Source organism: Delphinapterus leucas, chromosome X, assembly GCF_059928025.1.
Source record: "Delphinapterus leucas isolate spDelLeu-1000000601 "Yukka" chromosome X, BTC_Dleu_Yukka2, whole genome shotgun sequence".
NCBI classification, from domain to species: domain Eukaryota; kingdom Metazoa; phylum Chordata; class Mammalia; order Artiodactyla; family Monodontidae; genus Delphinapterus; species Delphinapterus leucas.
Genome location: NC_143150.1, coordinates 88,975,878 through 88,993,594, shown reverse-complemented (window position 1 = coordinate 88,993,594; position 17,717 = coordinate 88,975,878). Strand labels below are relative to the sequence as shown.

At 44.1% G+C, this 17,717-nt stretch overlaps 1 protein-coding gene across 1 annotated transcript in view; it reads right to left on the bottom strand.

Moving 5' to 3' along the window:
* Nucleotides 1-434: 434 nt before the first annotated feature.
* The window catches only part of DGKK (diacylglycerol kinase kappa), a 160,458-nt gene continuing 143,175 nt past the window's right edge, over nt 435-17,717 (bottom strand). The window contains exons 16-28 of the mRNA XM_089904546.1: nt 17,155-17,259; nt 16,594-16,690; nt 14,947-15,054; nt 12,749-12,845; nt 12,366-12,473; nt 11,597-11,710; nt 11,116-11,250; nt 9,771-9,931; nt 9,061-9,202; nt 7,950-8,036; nt 3,688-3,798; nt 1,904-2,027; nt 435-704 (exon numbers count right to left, since the gene is read on the bottom strand). Of these exons, the coding sequence (XP_089760672.1) occupies nt 625-704; nt 1,904-2,027; nt 3,688-3,798; nt 7,950-8,036; nt 9,061-9,202; nt 9,771-9,931; nt 11,116-11,250; nt 11,597-11,710; nt 12,366-12,473; nt 12,749-12,845; nt 14,947-15,054; nt 16,594-16,690; nt 17,155-17,259 (1,469 nt within the window). The 3' untranslated portion in view covers nt 435-624. The remainder of the gene's footprint in view (nt 705-1,903; nt 2,028-3,687; nt 3,799-7,949; nt 8,037-9,060; nt 9,203-9,770; nt 9,932-11,115; nt 11,251-11,596; nt 11,711-12,365; nt 12,474-12,748; nt 12,846-14,946; nt 15,055-16,593; nt 16,691-17,154; nt 17,260-17,717) is intronic.

Here is a 17,717-nt window from a genome sequence, read left to right as displayed (position 1 = left end):
GGAAAAACAGAAAGGGTTTGCAGAGAGAGCAGTCACCACAAGAAAAGATTTCACATGGTCATTGTAAGAGGCAAGTGGACAAGCCCCCAGGACCTAGTTCTCATCTTAATAGGCCAACTAGGAGAGACCTTCTGAAGTCGCAAGTTGCAATTGACAGGGATTGGGGGAGAAACACCACCAAGCCTGGCTGTCCTGACCCCACTCCTCATCTCCCTGAGAGTATTTCTTTCATTCATTCCCTAGCATCAACAGTTTCTCTGCCAGTCAGAGAAAAACATTCCCCAACTCCCTGAAAAGGTGAACTCCCTTGAATCTTTTGTAGATCCCAGGCCATTCACAAAAAGCTTAGTTCAATTAAATACTGTAGTTGCTCAAGATGCACGAAGAGAAGGAGAACTGAACAAGACAACTCGGAACAAGAATCTTTGGCCAATGAGAAAATGTAAACCTCTAAGGAGACCTGATTGAGTCCAGGAAAAAAATGTATTAGTGTAAAGAATTGGAGGATCTTTCTTGGTGGTGCTCATGTTTGTTCTGAAATAATTTAGTCTAGCCTGTACTGAGGTTTCAAGAGTTTTTAGTAGAATCCTAAATGTTGTGAGTTCTCCTTCCAGCTTTCAAGGGTTATAGTTGAGATCCTGATGGTGTTGGAGGATCATCATCTTTTGCTTCATCTTCATGATGTCTGCGGTGCCACAAATTTCCTTTATAGAAAAAAAAGCAAGTATAGAAATAATGAGGTTAGCACATTGCCAGATGCCTAAATTTACGGACGCTAAAGAGAGCAAACAAAGAGTCCTTTAGGAGACAGACTGGTTTGTTCCTATTGTACCAACCATTTTTAAACCATCTTAGAAAACCAGCTGATGTCATGCAAGCCAAACACAAATGGGATGAGTTCTCAGAACCTGATAATCCATGAAACTGCTATTGACCCTTTCAGAGACTTCAGAAAGACTCTCAAGCACCATGGGTCTCCCAACTGGCAGATTCTTAGGGACTCAAACCAGTTGGACCAAACATAACTTGGTCCAGGAGATTCTCTCTTGGCATCTGTATGAAGTCTCAGTTCCTCAAAAAACAAAACAAACTGCCACCCTCCATCCCTTTCCCCCCATGTCCACTATGGTCATCTCTCTCAAGCTTCCAGGTCATCTAGGCTCAGAATTTAGGAGAGACCATTGACATCAGAATTGGCATAGCCGACAATTCTAAGGGAACCTTCTTTTGAGCCCCACTGATATATCAAGAACATTTAAGTCCAATTCTGAAGAAGGGGTGGAACCAAAATTCAAATAATGAAACAAATTTTGCATTTCCAGGGATTTACTATAACAGATAAAGAATAAGAGTGTTTAGATAGGTCGTGGAACCTGTTCCTGACCCTGTAGGTGCCCAGCACTGACACCCGCAACCCATCTCAAATAATAGTGCTTTCTGGAGCAGGACCAAAAGCTTGTAGTTGTATTTGACTGGGAAATAGATCTAAATATGACTGTTTTGCCATACTTTATCCACTGAGGAAAGGAATGGGTCAAGCAGAAAGGTAACTGGCTGTTCTCATTTTTCTCTTCAGCTGTTTATATCACAGAGATCACAAAGCAAGGTTGCCTCTCAGGTTCTCGGGATCTTAGTTCCCCAACCAGTGATCGAACCTGTGACCCTGCAGTGGAACCGTGGAGTCCTAACCACTGGACAGCCAGGGAATTCCCTCCATATCACTTTCTAACTCACACCTTGTCCAAGAGACTGCTTGGCATCCCCTAAGGTTGGCTCCCAGCCGGCCACCTCCTCCATCACCACCATACCCGTGCACATTTCTAATGTGAGCTTCAGGTCTTTGGGAAGTACCCAGGCTGCTGGGGAATTCTTTATGACCTCAATGCCTGTGGGAGAAACTTACCAATAAAGCCCTGGATGCCTTGGCCTGATTTAGGTTTGTCTTCCTCTTCTGGCTTCTTCTTTCCCAATTTGGGGAACTTAACTTTCAATCCGAGGCTTCTATTGTCAGTATCTGAAGACTTTTCCTGGCAAACCACAACAAGAGGAAGGTCAAAATGTTAGTTGCCTAATAGAAACAATTCCTAGAGGCCTGGCAAGGTGGTGAACAAGGATGCTGCAAGACGCAGGCAGATCTGCTATCTATCCAGGTATGGGAGATACCCCTACTCACTAGTCTTGTGCCCTAGAAGGCATCTGATCTTTACCAAGATCCTACTCTGTGCCAGGTACTTTGCTAAATGCTTTAATAAATGATCTCATATTAATAAATGCTCTTCTGAATTGCCTTTCAGAAGAAACCTAAAGGAAGGGCACAGGACCTTCCCTTGGAACCAAAGCTTTGGAAAGTCCAATAAATAATTGACTCTCCTTCTGCTTTTCCCCACCAAAGTGGATCTGCACCTTCTGTGGCCATAAGGTGAGCAAGTTTGGTATCAAGTGAATGAGCAGCATCTTCTTGTCTTTCTTTCAACCTACTCTGCCCTTCTTTAGAGCCTCACTTCTTCATCTTTATGGAAATGCTGAAGTCCAGAAAAGAGATTATGCCCAGGCCAGGCAGACTCCCATATTGAGACCTCAGAGCATGGACTGTTTGCTTCATTTCTCTCAATATCCAGTCTGTTTGCCTAGGTCAGGAGCTTGGTGCAAGATAGCTGAACTGAGTAGGAACGGGGTGCTACAAGAGTGTGCTTCCTTTTCTGCATAACAGCATGTTTTTCTTCCCCAGGGGGCTACTGGTCAAGAGCAGCAAAGGCATATGAGAAAGTTATTAAATCCTTTAAGACCTGAATTTGCCTATGGCTTTTTCTCTTAAATGGTAGCCCAATTGCTGCACTAGTCCAAACATGCTTGTATGGCTTGCTCACATGCATATAACTGGTGTATGAAGACAGAAAACAGGCATAATGAGTAGGAGAACCAAGTATTCCTACAGGTTGAAGTGAGCAGTTCCATGGTGGAGAAATTTAAAGAAAAACCCTGTCAGACCATAAAAGGTATAATTTACCTGGTGGTAGGTGGACATCTTTGAGTCATTTGATTTATGAAATGGGACTATTTTTCAATCTCAGGAGAGCACTCAGAATTGTCAAAAAATGATGACATCCCCACAGCTATATTATAGCTACAGCTGCCATGCTTGATTTTCTTTTAAGCCACACACCTGCTAGGGGAAAGCATTGAGATAGCCTACTTTCCTCCCAGAGTGGGAGGGGCAGAAAGCAGCAAGGAGAGGTGATATTTGGTATATTTAACCACCAGTATGGCCTGGGCACCAACCATTTAGAACAGATGTTGGCTGTAAACACCTGGTATTGGCCATAATGGTATGTACCAGACAAAATTCAGTCCCAGCAGCAGGTACTGAGCAGGGGAGGGGAATTGCAGCCAGGAGAACGGCACAGAAAAAGACCATTCTTGCTTATTCTTTCCCAATCTTCTGATACAGAGTGGTTCTTCTTTCTGGTTATGTTCTCATGGTCATCTAGTTTTTCAGTGTGCCTTCTGCCTTGTCCTGTATACTTATGGTGAGGAGATGGGAGGAGGAGGCTCCATTGAACTCAAGCTGAAAGCCACCACTGGCCTCCCTATGCTACATCAGTCACTGTGTCCTGGCCCACACTGGAAGGCAAAGCACCAAGGAAGAATCCCTCTTCCCCTTTATTTCCCAATCCACAGGTCACATACCTCTGGAGAAAGGATTGAATTCATCCAGTCAATCTCAGATAGCTTTTCAAACTCCTTATTCATGGCATCCAGGGAAGTTTGCAGTGTGGCCACATACTCAGCATTTCTCAGCTGGTGAAGACAGGAAAAAGAGTGAGTATCCAACGCTTAGCACCCTACCTTCATAGACTCTTGCCTTCTCCCCAACTCCCAGTCCCTGCTAGTGGCCATGAGACCACAGGGTGCCAACTTATATCTCCTTTGGCTCATGGTGTCGGTGGAAAGTATAGCCAGCTCTTTACTTTCTCAATAGGGAGATCCAGGAGACAACCAGACAGTGATGCTTTCCTTAGGGCTTGGCATGCTCACAGTTTGGCAAGCGGGGAGGCCCTTTGACCACTATCAATTAATGCTGAAGTTGTACCCCTACAGCTTAGGGTCCAGGATAAGGGTCCTACCCTTGACCCTCAAGCCCCTGGAGACACCTAAGTGCCCCCCTAATGATAGCTACCAATTTTTGAGCAAATACTATATGCCAGGCACTGTGCATACATAGTTTCATTCCATCTTCCCAATAGCTTGATAATACCTTACAAAGTACTATTGTTCTCATTTTATAGGTGGGAAAACAGACTCAAAGAAGTTTAGTGCTCAAGATCACATGACTAGACAGAAACCCAGATCTATTCAACTCTATAGCCTACCCTCTATACCACACCATCCCAGAAAGGGTATGTGGGGTGGCCAGATGCTGGGGTGGGGGGAATCTTTATTACACAGTTACCATAATTTAAAGGCTGCTTTGTGAAGCAAGGGGAGGGCTAGAGAGAGATTGGCTCAAAATTTCCCTTCCTGGCAAAGAGGGTCTGCCGCCCCAGGCTGTGCTTTTAGCCCCTAGCTATTCACTCTTAGTGAATGATGGCTTGTCCCATGGGTTTAGGAAACAAAGCTCAAGCATTCCCTCGTAATCCCCAGCACCCACAGGATGAACTCTGTATGCTCCATGGGAGAGTTAAAATAGATTATTCTGGGACCATCTCCAACTCAGAAGAACCAAGTTCTAAACCAACAACATAAATGAGATAGTTCATGTTCCATTAAATAGTGAGCTGGGAGAACAGATGCATGCTGATATCATCAGCTCTGACACACTTTCCAGCCCACCTACTTTGGCTTCAGCTCTCCTCTCTGGCATGTGCTCTACTTTCAGTCTGGCACTTATGTAGCTTCTTGCTGTGCATGGGCCAGCCTTAAGTGGAACCCTGCTGTCTGTCACAAATGGGTGACAGGTGAATGAGCGAGGGATGGGATTGGAGGTTATGACCAATCAGGATGGGATATGAGAGTGGAACAAGTCATGTTGACAAATAATCTCGTGCTTTTGCTTTACAATGAATGATTTAGGACAGTACGGAGTAGCCCAGATGCACAGGACACGTGTGTGTACATGGTGGTAGGATGGGGAACAGCGGTATCAAGTAGAAATGGCCATCACTTCAAGGTAAGGGGGAAAGGGGCAGGGATTCTTAGGGGCATACTTACCAGCAGTGCTCAAAAGGGATTTGATAGTCAAACCCAAAGCCACAGAGAAGAAAGAGGAATTGGGGTCTTAGAAAATAATTCCTAATCATAATAGAAGAGGAATAAAATGGCTTCCTAATGACTTCCTATTTGGCACCTAGAGACTCGGGCTCTGAAAAATAGTATATGGTTGGGCCTGAATCTTATGCTCTGTTCTCTTGTCCTTCTGGCTTCAATAGAGACCTTGTTCAGGACTCTTCTCTGAGATAAATGTGCAAACTGACTCAGGGGACTTCGTTACTCACTTCCTGGTTTCTGTTCTAACACATCACTAAGCCAGTTTGCCACATAAGGGAAGTGGGAGTTACTGGGTGGGATTTTCTTCATCAAAAGGCTACATCCCGGGCTTCCCTGGTGGCGCAGTGGTTGAGAGTCCGCCTGCCGATGCAGGGGACACGGGTTCGTGCCCCGGTCCGGGAAGATCCCACATGCCGCGGAGCGGCTGGGCCCATGAGCCATGGCTGATGAGCCTGCACGTCCAGAGCCTGTGCTCCACAACGGGAGAGGCCACAACAGTGAGAGGCCCGTGTACCGCAAAAAAAAAAAAAAAAAAAAAAGGCTACATCCCTCCCCCAACACTGACTGTTCTCCTCCTTCAAGGGGAGGAATAACAACATTCAAATGAAATAAGCCTGGACTTCCCCGGTGGTGCAGTGGTTAAGAATCCGCCTGCCAATGCAGGGGACACGGGTTCGAGCCCCGGTCTGGGAAGATCCCACAAGCCGCGGAGCAACTAAGACTGTGTGCCACAACTACTAAGGCTGCATGCTGCAACTACTGAAGGCTGCATGCCTAGAGCCCATGCTCCACAAGAAGAGAAGCCACCGCAATGAGAAGCCTGTGCACCGTAATGAAGAGTAGCCCCCACTCGCCACAACTAGAGAAAGCTTGCATGCAGCAACAAAGACTCAATGCAGCCGAAGTAAATAAATAAAATAAAAATAAATTTAAACAAATGAAATAAGCCTTACATCCATGCCACCTCTATGATATGGCCTTTCTGGAGATACATGGTCATTCTTAGCAGCTGTTTGCACCCAGGTCTCATTTGGATGTGTGTATGTGTGTGGGGGGGTCCTTACCAGGTTCTATATTAAGTATGATATGTGCTCAATTTGGGTTGTTGGCTGGCACAAACCAATTTTCATGAGCCCATGAGCCTCAAGAAACCCTGAGTGGCAATAAGAGGCTAAGCTTCCATATTTCCTGCTGCCCAAATTGGCAAGGCCATTTAGCTCTGCCTATATATAGAAGGTACTTCTGTTGCTGTCGCTGAAGGCTGAAGGACTCTAGCCTGGGGCTCAGATGCTGGGACAGCCTGGCCTGACTGCCTTAACCACTCTTCCACCTGTGCAGTGTGCCAGTTAGATGTGCAAATGGAAAAGGGGAAGTGGCTGCACTTCTTGCAAAAATCAACTCAGAGGCCCCTCTTCAAATAAACCTTAATTAGATGAGAGGCAAGAACGGTACCTTCCTAGGGGCCTTAGCAGCAAACCTCAAAGTGGAGTGGCCATGATCAGTTGACTCATTAAAGCACACTCACCAGGTGTGCCTATGGGCTTTGCATTATGAGAAACAGCAACTCTTCCTGTAGCTCAAAAACTGAGCCTCAGTCCATTTTCCCTAACACTAATAAAATCTACCATCTGTCAAGCTGCTAGGAAGAGCTAGGCACATAATATACAGTAGTTTGTTTAATCCTCACAACAACCTGGATAGGTAGAGATTTTAATTCCTATTTTGTAGGTAGGGAAACTGAGACCCAGAGAGGTGAAGTTACCTCACGTACCTACTGTTATGGATTCATTTGTGTCCCCTCCAAAAAGATATCTTGAAATCCTAACCCTCAGTACCTCAATTTTTTGGAAATAGGGTCATTGCACATGTAATTATTAAGATGGGATCATTGGTCTGGTCTGGACTCTGGAGTAGGGTGGGCCCTGATCCGGTAAGACTGGTATCCTTTAAGGAGATGGCCATGGGAAGACAGAGAGACACAGGGAGAGCACCATGTGAATATGGAGGATTGGAGTAATGCATCTACAAGCCAAGGAACACAGCAAAGATTGCCAGCAAGTCACCAGAAGCTAGGAAGAGGCAAGGAAGGATTTCCCTACAGGTTTCAGAAGGAACATGGCCCTGCTGACACCTTGATTTCAGGCTTCTAGCCTACAGAACTGTGAGACAATAAAGTTCTGTTGTCCTAAGTCACCCAGGTTTTAGTACTTTGTTACAGCAGCCTTAGGAAACTAATATATCTAGTAATGGGCAGATTTGGGATTTGAACTCAGAGACCCCCAACTTTTCCCACTATTCCTTACTGTCTTTCCACATGGTGAGAGACGTATGTGGAAACTTGGGAGATGCAGAGCAGCTCAAAAGAGCTCACCCTTTTCTACTGAAACTATATGAGGTATGATGAGAAAACGCTGCTTTTGTTTGGCCTAGTCTGGACCCAAGAGACATTTGCCAAAGGAGATAGACTTTTCTTCAAGAATATGGTAGTCCCTATAGATTCGCATAACTTATAAAGTGACACGATCAATGACAACTCTGGGTGAAGATGACACAGCAGGGACTGCCAGGTAAGCACCTGGCCAAAATGCTCCTACATGTCTTCCAATGCTCTAGAACCAAGCACAGGCTGTGACCAAATTCAGATGGGATACTTTGCCCTCCCTGTTCCAACCCCATCCACTCACCAAGTTTTCATCCAGGAAAGCTTTGGTGTCATCGTAGAGCCCTTTAAGACTAAATGTAACATCTACTGCGTCATTTCTGGTTAGAGTCTGAGAGGAGAAGAAAGGAAAAGAAAGGAAGGGAAAGGACAAAGACAGAGGAGTTGTTGGTTAGTAAGCATGCAGCTGGCTTCTCTGTGGGAGGGTAGGAGCAGGCTAGTAGGATGTGGCTATAAGTGAAAAAGTAATATTCACAATATAGTACAACTAGTAGTTCAGCATGGGCACCAACCAGTCAAAACTGATGCCAGCTATCAACTACCAGTACAGCTGTATTGGTGTGTTGTATGCTGTGGCACAGCACAACTTGGCATTTGACATCACTGATTGAGTGCTATGGGTATAGGGAAACAGGGAATATGCAAACCAGATAGTAAGTTTGAGGCCACTTGTTGCCACTAGGCTGAAGCCACCTTTCCCATGGTACATGAAGTTAGGCCTAACCATCTGTCTTCTTGAAACTCCAGGCCTGGAGCTCCAGGCCTCTTCCAACTAAGATCCGGCCCCAAATAAATAGGTAACCTACATTTTAGGAGGCCCTGACCCTGTATGTGGCCCTTTTGTATTGTTTGCCTAGCACTAAAGTTACTTTATAAAAGCATCACTTAAAAATCTTCTGCCAGTGGGTAAAGTCACAGGATGGCACATTTAACATCAAGAATCTAATCTAGACCTTCCCCTCAAGAGGAAAACCAAGGCAGCCTGGAGCACAAGTTTCAATGACAAGTGTCACCTTAACAGGTTATATAGGGATCCTCCTGGAATGAGGAAGGGCCTAAGCCAAGTTCCTCTCCATTCTCAGGCTATTTCTCCTTGAGGCCAGTGTGGTAGATAGCTATCAGGCTGATGAAATCTGCTATGGGATTCTCCCAGTAACCACTCTGGACCAGCAACCATTCTCCCAGCAACCATTCTCCCAGTAACAAGTCAAACAATATCTGCCTCCCCCTCTACTCTATCCATCAGTTTCCTGCCATGTCATTTGCCCAGTTTCTCTACCCAGCCTCCAGCTCCCCTTCCTTCCCTTTCCTATTTGGTTTGACTCCTTTCCTTCATCTGCCCCTTCCCCCCTTACCTCAATGGGAGTGCAGGAAGCTGCACCTGCCTCATTGCTACTGTCTTGGTTGTAAAATATATCATTCAGTATGTTAGCACTGGCATTCACAGAATCCATGAGGACAGACACATGCTGGTGGACCTTACTCAGGTCAGTAAGTCTGTAATAAAGCAAGGACAGATAAATGAGTCTAGAGTTCTGAAGGATGTCTGGCCTGAGGTGCTGGTGAGGGTTGGGATTAAGGGTAAATTGTATTCTTTACTCTCTCCTGTTATTTCTTCTCATTTCTAGGGAGGCACCTATGCCAGAAAATGTTTCTACTCTTCTCTAGGTATTCACTTTTGTCCATCCTTGACTCACCAGAATTAGATACTGGGTGCTTTGGGAGAGTGGGAGGCTAGAATAGAGGAAGGAGCTGACTCCAGAAACTCTAAGGCCCTCCTGATATTTAAGGGCAAGGATAAGCATTTTTAGTCCTGTTGGGTCTGGGGCAGCAAGAGGAGATCAAAATTTATCTCTGGGCCTAATGGGAGAGGTCCAAGCTGGCTTACTGCTGACCACAAAGACTATTTCCTACCTAGAATGTCAGAGTCCCTGTCAATCCTCAGAGCTCTGAGCAATACTCCTTTCTGAGGCCAGGCTCTCCAGTAGCCAATAGATACAAGTTGGCTTCTTCTCCCTATCTCTTCTTGGGATTCCCAGCCCTGTATCTGGGCCAGTCCACTTACCTGCTGATGAGGTTTTCTGCAAGCTGAGCTAAGTGCTGCATCTGGGCATACTCCTCATCAGAGAGGCCATCTTGAGATTCCTGGGAGTCCAGCTGGGGTTGAGAGGCAGCCTGGATTTCAGAATGCTTGCACTTCCACATTTTCATTGAGTTCTCAAAGTCCTGGTGATAAAGACAGTGGCAGAGCCTAAAGATTGCTGTAGCTAAGACGGCATGTGACAGATCTGTCTGTGAGTCTGATATTTGTGGGTACTGTGGGGAAAGGGGAAAGAGGGCCTCATCCATTCCCCCATACACCTATCTCCACACCCATACATCTGTCCAACATTTTATTCAATGTCTCTTTCATACTAAGCAGTTTTAGTTTTTTGTTGTTGTTGTCGTTGTTGCTGTTACCGTGCCAAGTCTTGGGACAACATACTTGAATCAGACAGATGTCTGCCTTCCAGAAGCTCCTATAGGTAGGTATCATGACCAATAAGAAAGTGGAGCCCTTTTCAGCTCCCTTCTTTGCCAAATCTAGGCAATATATTCTGATGGATTTTAGAGCTAGACATATCTCATTTAATTTTGAATTGTGCTTCTGTCATTGACTAGTTGTGTGACCTTTAGCAAAGTATTTAACCTCTCTGGTCCTCATTTTCCTCACCTATAAAATGGGAATAAGTGTATCTACCTCATAGGATCGTTGAGAGGACCTACTTGAGAGAATATATGTAAAGTGCCCAACACAAAGTAGGTAGCTTATAAACTAGACATCGCATCCCTTCTCTATTGCTGTGTCTATGGACTGTCCACAGGCCAGAGTGGAAGAAAGCCTCTAAGCATTGAACATCTGATTAATAATGGCTCCTTTCTAGCGTTAGGTGGTTTAGCTGAGGTGAGTGACATTTGTGAACGCAGTATTTTAAGACGCCTTAGAGGAACCTAAAGACCATATTCAATGAAGACTCTCTTGTTGAGGGAGCAGATTTCTCCATAACCACCTGAGGCCTTTAACTCTGTGCAGTGGAGGGAGGAGTACAACTTTGTTGAAAACTACAGAAGGGAGCTTCTTGTCTCACTCTCTTGGACAGTGCTTTGCAAGTGTCTATGTATATCAGAATGTCTCAGGGAGCTTGTCTGCAAATGCAAGTTCCCAGGAAATACCCATCTCCATTCTGATGCAGTGGGCCTGTGTGGGGCCCAGGAATGTGCATTTCTAACAAGCACCCAAGGTGACTCTGAGATAAGTATCATGCAGACCTCTCTTTAAGGAATTCTGCCTGACTGGAAGTATTCAGTACTCAAGTGATAGCTATAGATGAGACAACGTAGGAGCCCCAGATGAGCCTTTCCCTTCTTACCCGATCTCTTGTCAGCATCTGGGCAGTGTTCTTGTATCTAATCTTGATAAGGCCTGGCCTCTGAACCCAGGCCTCCCCATCCACCTGCACTGGGATACCTTCTTCACCATCGATGGTTATCATCACCTCACGGCACTGCCAGAGAAGAGGAGGAGGGAGAATGGGGGAGAAAAATGAGGTAACGACTGTAGACCAATCTGATAATCTCACAGTCATGGCCAAATGTGTATCTGAACAGGACTGGCAAAAATGTGAATCAGATTGTCCCAGGGAGGAAACACATGTTTGCTATGGGCTTTTTGCTCCTTTGGTCCCTACCACCTCTGTTTCCAACTTCAGCCAGTACCTTGCTTCCCACCAGATAACCTGCTCCCTCCACCCTGTCATTCTTATACCTGGTTAATTCCTGAGACTACCCCACATCCTGGATTGTAGCCACAGAGCTCAAACCCCTTCTGGTGCCCACCAGGCCCGTGCCTACCTGGGCGATGCGATGATGATGCAGGTTGATGATACGGGACATTGCCATCTGTACAGAACCAAAGATTGCCACTACCTCTAGCTTCCCATCATCTATCGCAGGAGCCTCATATTCCTGAGGAGGAAGAACTGTGTCACACATCTCACCCTTGAGAAACCACACCTTGCCTATCACAAGCAGGTATGCTTTGAAAGCTCCTGGTGAGAATTTTTCTAGCTAATGAAGAGTGGAGAAACTACTATATTATTAAAAGGAGAAGAATGAGGTCAGGAAGCCAACTTGGGAAAAGGGCACTGAGATAAAAACTCAGTCCCTTTTGAGATCACAACTCTTAACTGGTTCTCTCCCTGTCCAATCTAGCATCATAAATCCCCAAGGCCAGTCCCACTGGTCTCATGGCCTTCTTGGGTGAGCTCAGATGAAAGGATTCATGGCCAATTTCTCAGGAGATTTTATTGACAGACCTCCTTAGAGAAAAGGGCATGGCCTAGGTAACCTTTCAAGGATCTTTCAAACGTGAGGAATGGAAAGTTCAAAGTCCAGGCAACACCGAAGAATTTATCTGATCCTGAGGTTTTTGGTTGATTCTTGTGCTCTGGGGTGGTAATTGCCTTAAAAAAAAAAAAAAACCTCATCATACAGCTGCTGCCAATAAAGGTCCCCAGCCCACCTCCTCTTCCCCTACACTCCAGTCAGTTCAACTCTCCTTTCTGATAGACTTTAGAGGGGTCAAGCCTTTCTTCCTCCCTGTTCCTTGTTCCATACTCACTGTGGTAGCTGTGCTGCTTCCCCAAAAGTTGACACCTCCAGCATAGCTGGTAATGTTGAGCACTACAATGCCTTGCAGGTTTGGCAAGGAGACGGCTTCTCCATCACACTGAAAGAAAAGAGTAGCTCTTATTGGCTGGCTCTTCAGATACCAATGTGAAGGGCCATTTACAGAGACGGGGGAAGGGCTCTGTCTTCTCTTCATACTATTATTTTCTTATCCATAAAATGGAAATCTATCTTCATGATTTCCTACCATGAGCAATGAGTGAGGATCAGAGTTAAAGCTTGGGAAGAACTAAGGATATAGAGGAAAGTTGATTCCCAGGGTCATGATATTTCCTTTCTTCATGCCCAGGAAGGATCACCCTCTTTTCCACTAACCTCCAGGTGCACTCGTTCTTCCAGTTTCCTGTAAGAGCGCTGAAAAAGTTCCTTGCTTCCCAGAAGGCCATACCACATCTTGTTCTTAAGGCGGCTACTACAGGGAGATAAAGGTAGAGAAAGGTAGTCAGAGGGTGAATAATATAAAGATAAGTGGATGAAGAAAAGTAAGAGGAGACACCATCTTATTCGTCAAGTGCCTTCTTATAGAGAGGAGTCATGTTTAATGGTAACTGGACACAAGAGGGAATGCTAGGATAGTGTAACTGGTATCCTTATGCGAACACCAGCTGCAGTGGGTTCCTGGGTCTCCTTGAGGCATCAGCGTCCCATTGATTTGTCACTTTTACTTGCTTCTGATGTTGGTTCAGGCTTGGAAGAGACAGGCTATATTTAGAAAGTAAGGCTCATAAAAAGCTGTGAGCATAACTGGCTAGTACACATCAGCTACCCTGGCAAGTACCATTCTGGGAGCTCAAGATTTCAGCCACTTGGAATCAATTTCATTTGAAACATGTAACTCTTAGACTGCAGTTTCTTTGAAGCATAACTTTTCTGGCAAAGTGGAGGGATTTCCAAGACCTGTATGTTAAACACTTAATTCAATGCTACAGAATAGAAATAAGCTTACTAGGAAGACTGTAGAGTAGGAGCCAGTGGAGAGAATATGGGACAGGCAAGGATATCAGGAGACCTGTGGTGGAGGTGGGAAGGACAATGTCCTGTTGACTGTAGAGTCTCTGATAAAAACAGGCAGGGTACTTAACAATCACTATAAAGGCTGGATAGAGTTTACTGTGAGCTTTTAAAGTAGAGCCACAGAAATGAGCCACCACAGGGCATGGGTTTTGAAATGTAAGAAGGCTAGCACATAGCACAAAATTATTTGCACTCTGTTTTAAACCATAAGTTCTCTGGGCACTTCAGTTTCCTTATCTATTAAAAATTGGAGTTTGGTTATGTGGAAATGCAAAATACCTAGAACTACCAAAACAATTCTGAAAAAAGAACAAAGTTGGAGGACTTTCATCTCCCAATTTCAAAACTTACTATAAAGCTACAGTTATCAAGACAGCGTGGTGCTTGCACAGGATAGACACATAGATCAATGGAACATGGTGAGAGTCTAGGAAAACAACCCTTACATTTAGGGTCAATTGATTTTCAACAAAGGTGCCAACACAATTCATTGGGGGAAAGGATAGTTTTAAAAGGTGGTGCTGTGGTAAATGTATATCCATGTGCAAAAAGATGAACTCAGATTCTTACCTAATACCATACATAAAAAGTAACTCGAAACAGATCACAGACTTAAATGTAAGAGCAAAACCAAAAATTTTAGAAGAAAACAGCAAATTTTTAAGATCTTGGGTTAGGCAAATATTTCTTAAACATGGCATCAAAAGCATGGTCTGTAAAAAAAAAATTGATCAATTGGAACTCATCAAAATTCAAAACTTTTGTATTTCAAAAGAGACCGTTAAAAATGAAAAGACAAGCAATAATAACAAAAAAGACAAGCAACTGGGAAGCAATATTTGCAAGACACATCTGATAAAGTACTTGTTCCTCAGCCCAGGCCTGCTCCGAGAAAGAAGTTCTGGTGGCAGGTGGGCAGGGGGTGGTGATGATGGGTGGAGGGTGTGCTTCTTTTTACTCGTAATTTCAATTTACCACAAGAACTCTGAGGCTGCCTTAGTGTATGTCTGTAGTACAAAAGTACCAGAAGGTGCCAAGCAGACCAAACAAGATGGGGTAAAATCAGTAGGTCCTGGGGAACCAAGTTAGGAACACTAAGAACCAGTAGGGCGATCTTTGATACTTTGCAGCCTTGCCAAGCAAGAACAGACCTAAAACCACTACTAGGACCTCATCAAGTTCTTGGAGACAGAACAGAGATAGGCAATTCGCTGAACTGAGTCAATGTAATCTGTTTTCAGTAACAGTAACACAGTTAGCTGAACACAGGTCAAGACTATGAAAGCAGCTCCAAGTTCAGGATGCCAGTGCAGCGTCATCACAGATCTGGTCAATATTTGGGGCGAGATAGCCCACTAGACTAACCTTGGGACTAATGTGTTTTACTTCCAAAGGATGGACTCTTTCTGTTTCTTGTCTGTAAGATAGGGGATGTGGGAATACATGTGTATATTGTGATTGTGTGTTTGTATGTAGGGAGGGGAGTTTCTTTTCCTTACTTGTATTGTCCTGGGTGTTCATCTCTTCTGGTGTTGAATTCCAGAGAAATTTTAGCATCTAGTCCAATTCCAAAATAGTTGTTCATGACACACCTTTCTTTGAAGCGTCTGAAATTAGCCAAAGGGAAGAAGAGAATAGACACTGGTGCAGGAAAGAAGTGCTGTTATCATTGGGCTGCAGACTTTATCTGCGTGATCAACAACCACTGAGGGAAGTCCCCCTCTACACTGGGCACAAGGCTTAATGTTCTTGAGAGGCACATGTAGATGTCCTATTGTGTTAACAACTAACTTGTTAGCTGTAAGAGAGGACACCCAGCCAGTTGGGCAGATTCAGTGGAATTGGGATTCATAATAAAGAAGTCATCTTTGGAGGCTGTCAGATATGAGTGGCCATTATCTTCTCCACATAAAATAAAGGGAAATAAGAGTCATTGACTTATTCCCATAAAGAAAGAAGATTTAAGTATCTCAGATAAAAATATATGATGAGAGTAAAGTCTGTATTACTGTTTCCAGAGATGTCTGAACTCCTTTGTAGCACTTTCACATCAAAGGGCAAAGTGATCATACATTTGAAGGAAAAAAAACTGTTAAAAGAGGGTAGATACATATACAACAACAACAAAACCAAGCAGTTTGTTTTATTCTTCTGCATCCATCCATTAAAACCAGTGGTGTGCTGGAGCCAGTTCATACCAGTTTATGTAAGCTGATTATGCCTATAATTCCCAACTCTGCATTCAATGACATTATATCAGTAGCTTGAAATAGGCCATGATGGAAAGGTTTACGCCAGGAATAAATCAGGGCTTTCCTCCCCACAGAGAGCTGGTTGTTAAACATTTTCCAGCACACCATTGATCAAAACTCATTAGGTAGGTCCATTGAGGCCTCATACATGAGCTTAAGCCAATGGTAAAGTGGAGGGGAATGGGAGTTGAATACAGGAATAACTGGGAAGCTGCAGAAAACTTAAATAATTGCTAGCTGTGTCCTTCTTTTGAGAAACTGAAAATAGGTACAATTTAGCTACTTAACCACAGATTTTTTTTATTCATTACTAAACTGACCCTACATCTCTCACATGAGATTTGTCTTCCTTGACCACAGTCCAGAAATTGGGGATTCTCTAACTGATGTAACTGATTTTCTTAATGGAACTCAAAATAAGTGAATGTGATGGAACTTGGCTACTGGGAATATTCTAAAGAGGTAGGGCTATTGAGACAGATGTCTTTAGATTTGCTAGCTAGTCCCCTCAATGCCCACTTACTTCTTAGCAACTCCAGTCATTTACTGTTAAAGGCAACAGTGAAAAACAGGTTCTTTGAAATGAAATGAAGTTGTTTTAATTAAAAAAAATAATAACAACTGTAACACATATAGCACCTAACTATGGGTGCCAAACACTGCCCAATGCAAGTACTTTGGATATATAAACTCAATAAATACAGCAAACCTATCTGGCAAGTTCTACAATTATCTCCATTTTATACATGAGGAAACTGAGGTTTGGTTGAATTACTTGTGTAAGGTCACACAACTAGTAAGTATAGTCAGCATTTGACTCTGGGTATCCTTAGACTATTCTCTTAACCAGAGAAAGGGAGAAGCCACAGGAAGGTGATAGGCTTAAATACTTACATAGTTTCAGGTGTAAAATATAAGTGCTCCAAATTGAGGTTATCCAGGTCTTCACTTTTGAGAGAAGATATAGGAGACAGAGTACCAAGACGAGAACCTAGACACAAAAGATGTCACCTTGGTGTCAGATACAAACAAGAAAGCCCTTCCCCCCAGTTGTATTTCACCCCACTTTCTCTGTTGGAGCAGAATCAAGCTCAATGACTTTCTCCTCGATAATATTCAGGGTTCTCATTCCAAAGAGGGATCATCTTGGATGGACAGGGACTTCCACTGACAGAATAGTAAGGTTGGGCTGCTTGCTTGCTGGCAGTGAAACAGCTTCAAATCTTGGGTTTCATCAGGCCAGCCTTTTCAAAGTATCTAATGGGGTCATTACTTCTGGACATAGGCATGGGGTCTTACACTGTGAGGTTTCTGGAGAAGAGGGAGGGATATCTACTGCAGAGTAGGATTATGGCTAAAGGAAGATGCATGAAAATACATCTTTATTCTCTGGGAACTAGAAGACAGAGATGAAGCTTAGAGTAAAGGAAGGAAGGAGAAGAGAAAGATCATTACGGTGTCTTGGGCTCATCTGGTTAATATCTTCTGAGTCATCTTCCAGGAAGAAAGTTGAACTAAAGTTCTTGACTGATATTGTCTGTCGGCTTTGCTCATCAAGAACTATAGAGAAAAAGTGGAAGGAAGGAGGGAAGGAAGGAAGGAGAGGAAGGAAAGGAAGGAAGAAAAGGAGGAAAGGAGGGAGGGAGGGTTGGTCACATTTCTTGAGCATCTTTTTTGTTCAGTTAATACCAGTCAGTGTGTGGGGAGACAATGGAGACTCCCATTTGATCATCACATCTCCTCCATGATGCTGTTTGTGGTTTCAGCTTTCTTACAGTATTGCCATGTCTCTTCACATCCGTGCCTGAGCTTTCTCTGTTTTACTTGTTACTCTTTTCCTATCGTCCAGTAAATGTGGCTGTGAGTAGAAGCTTGGGGCCAGGGGTAGCGGGAGCAGGGTGGGAAACTTTCTGTTCTTCTACCTCCATTCTCGCCTCTTTGTTAATTCATTTACTCACATGACCTTTGTTCTAAACTTAAGCCTCTAGGACCAGGCCGTTCTTTCAAGCAAATGTCTC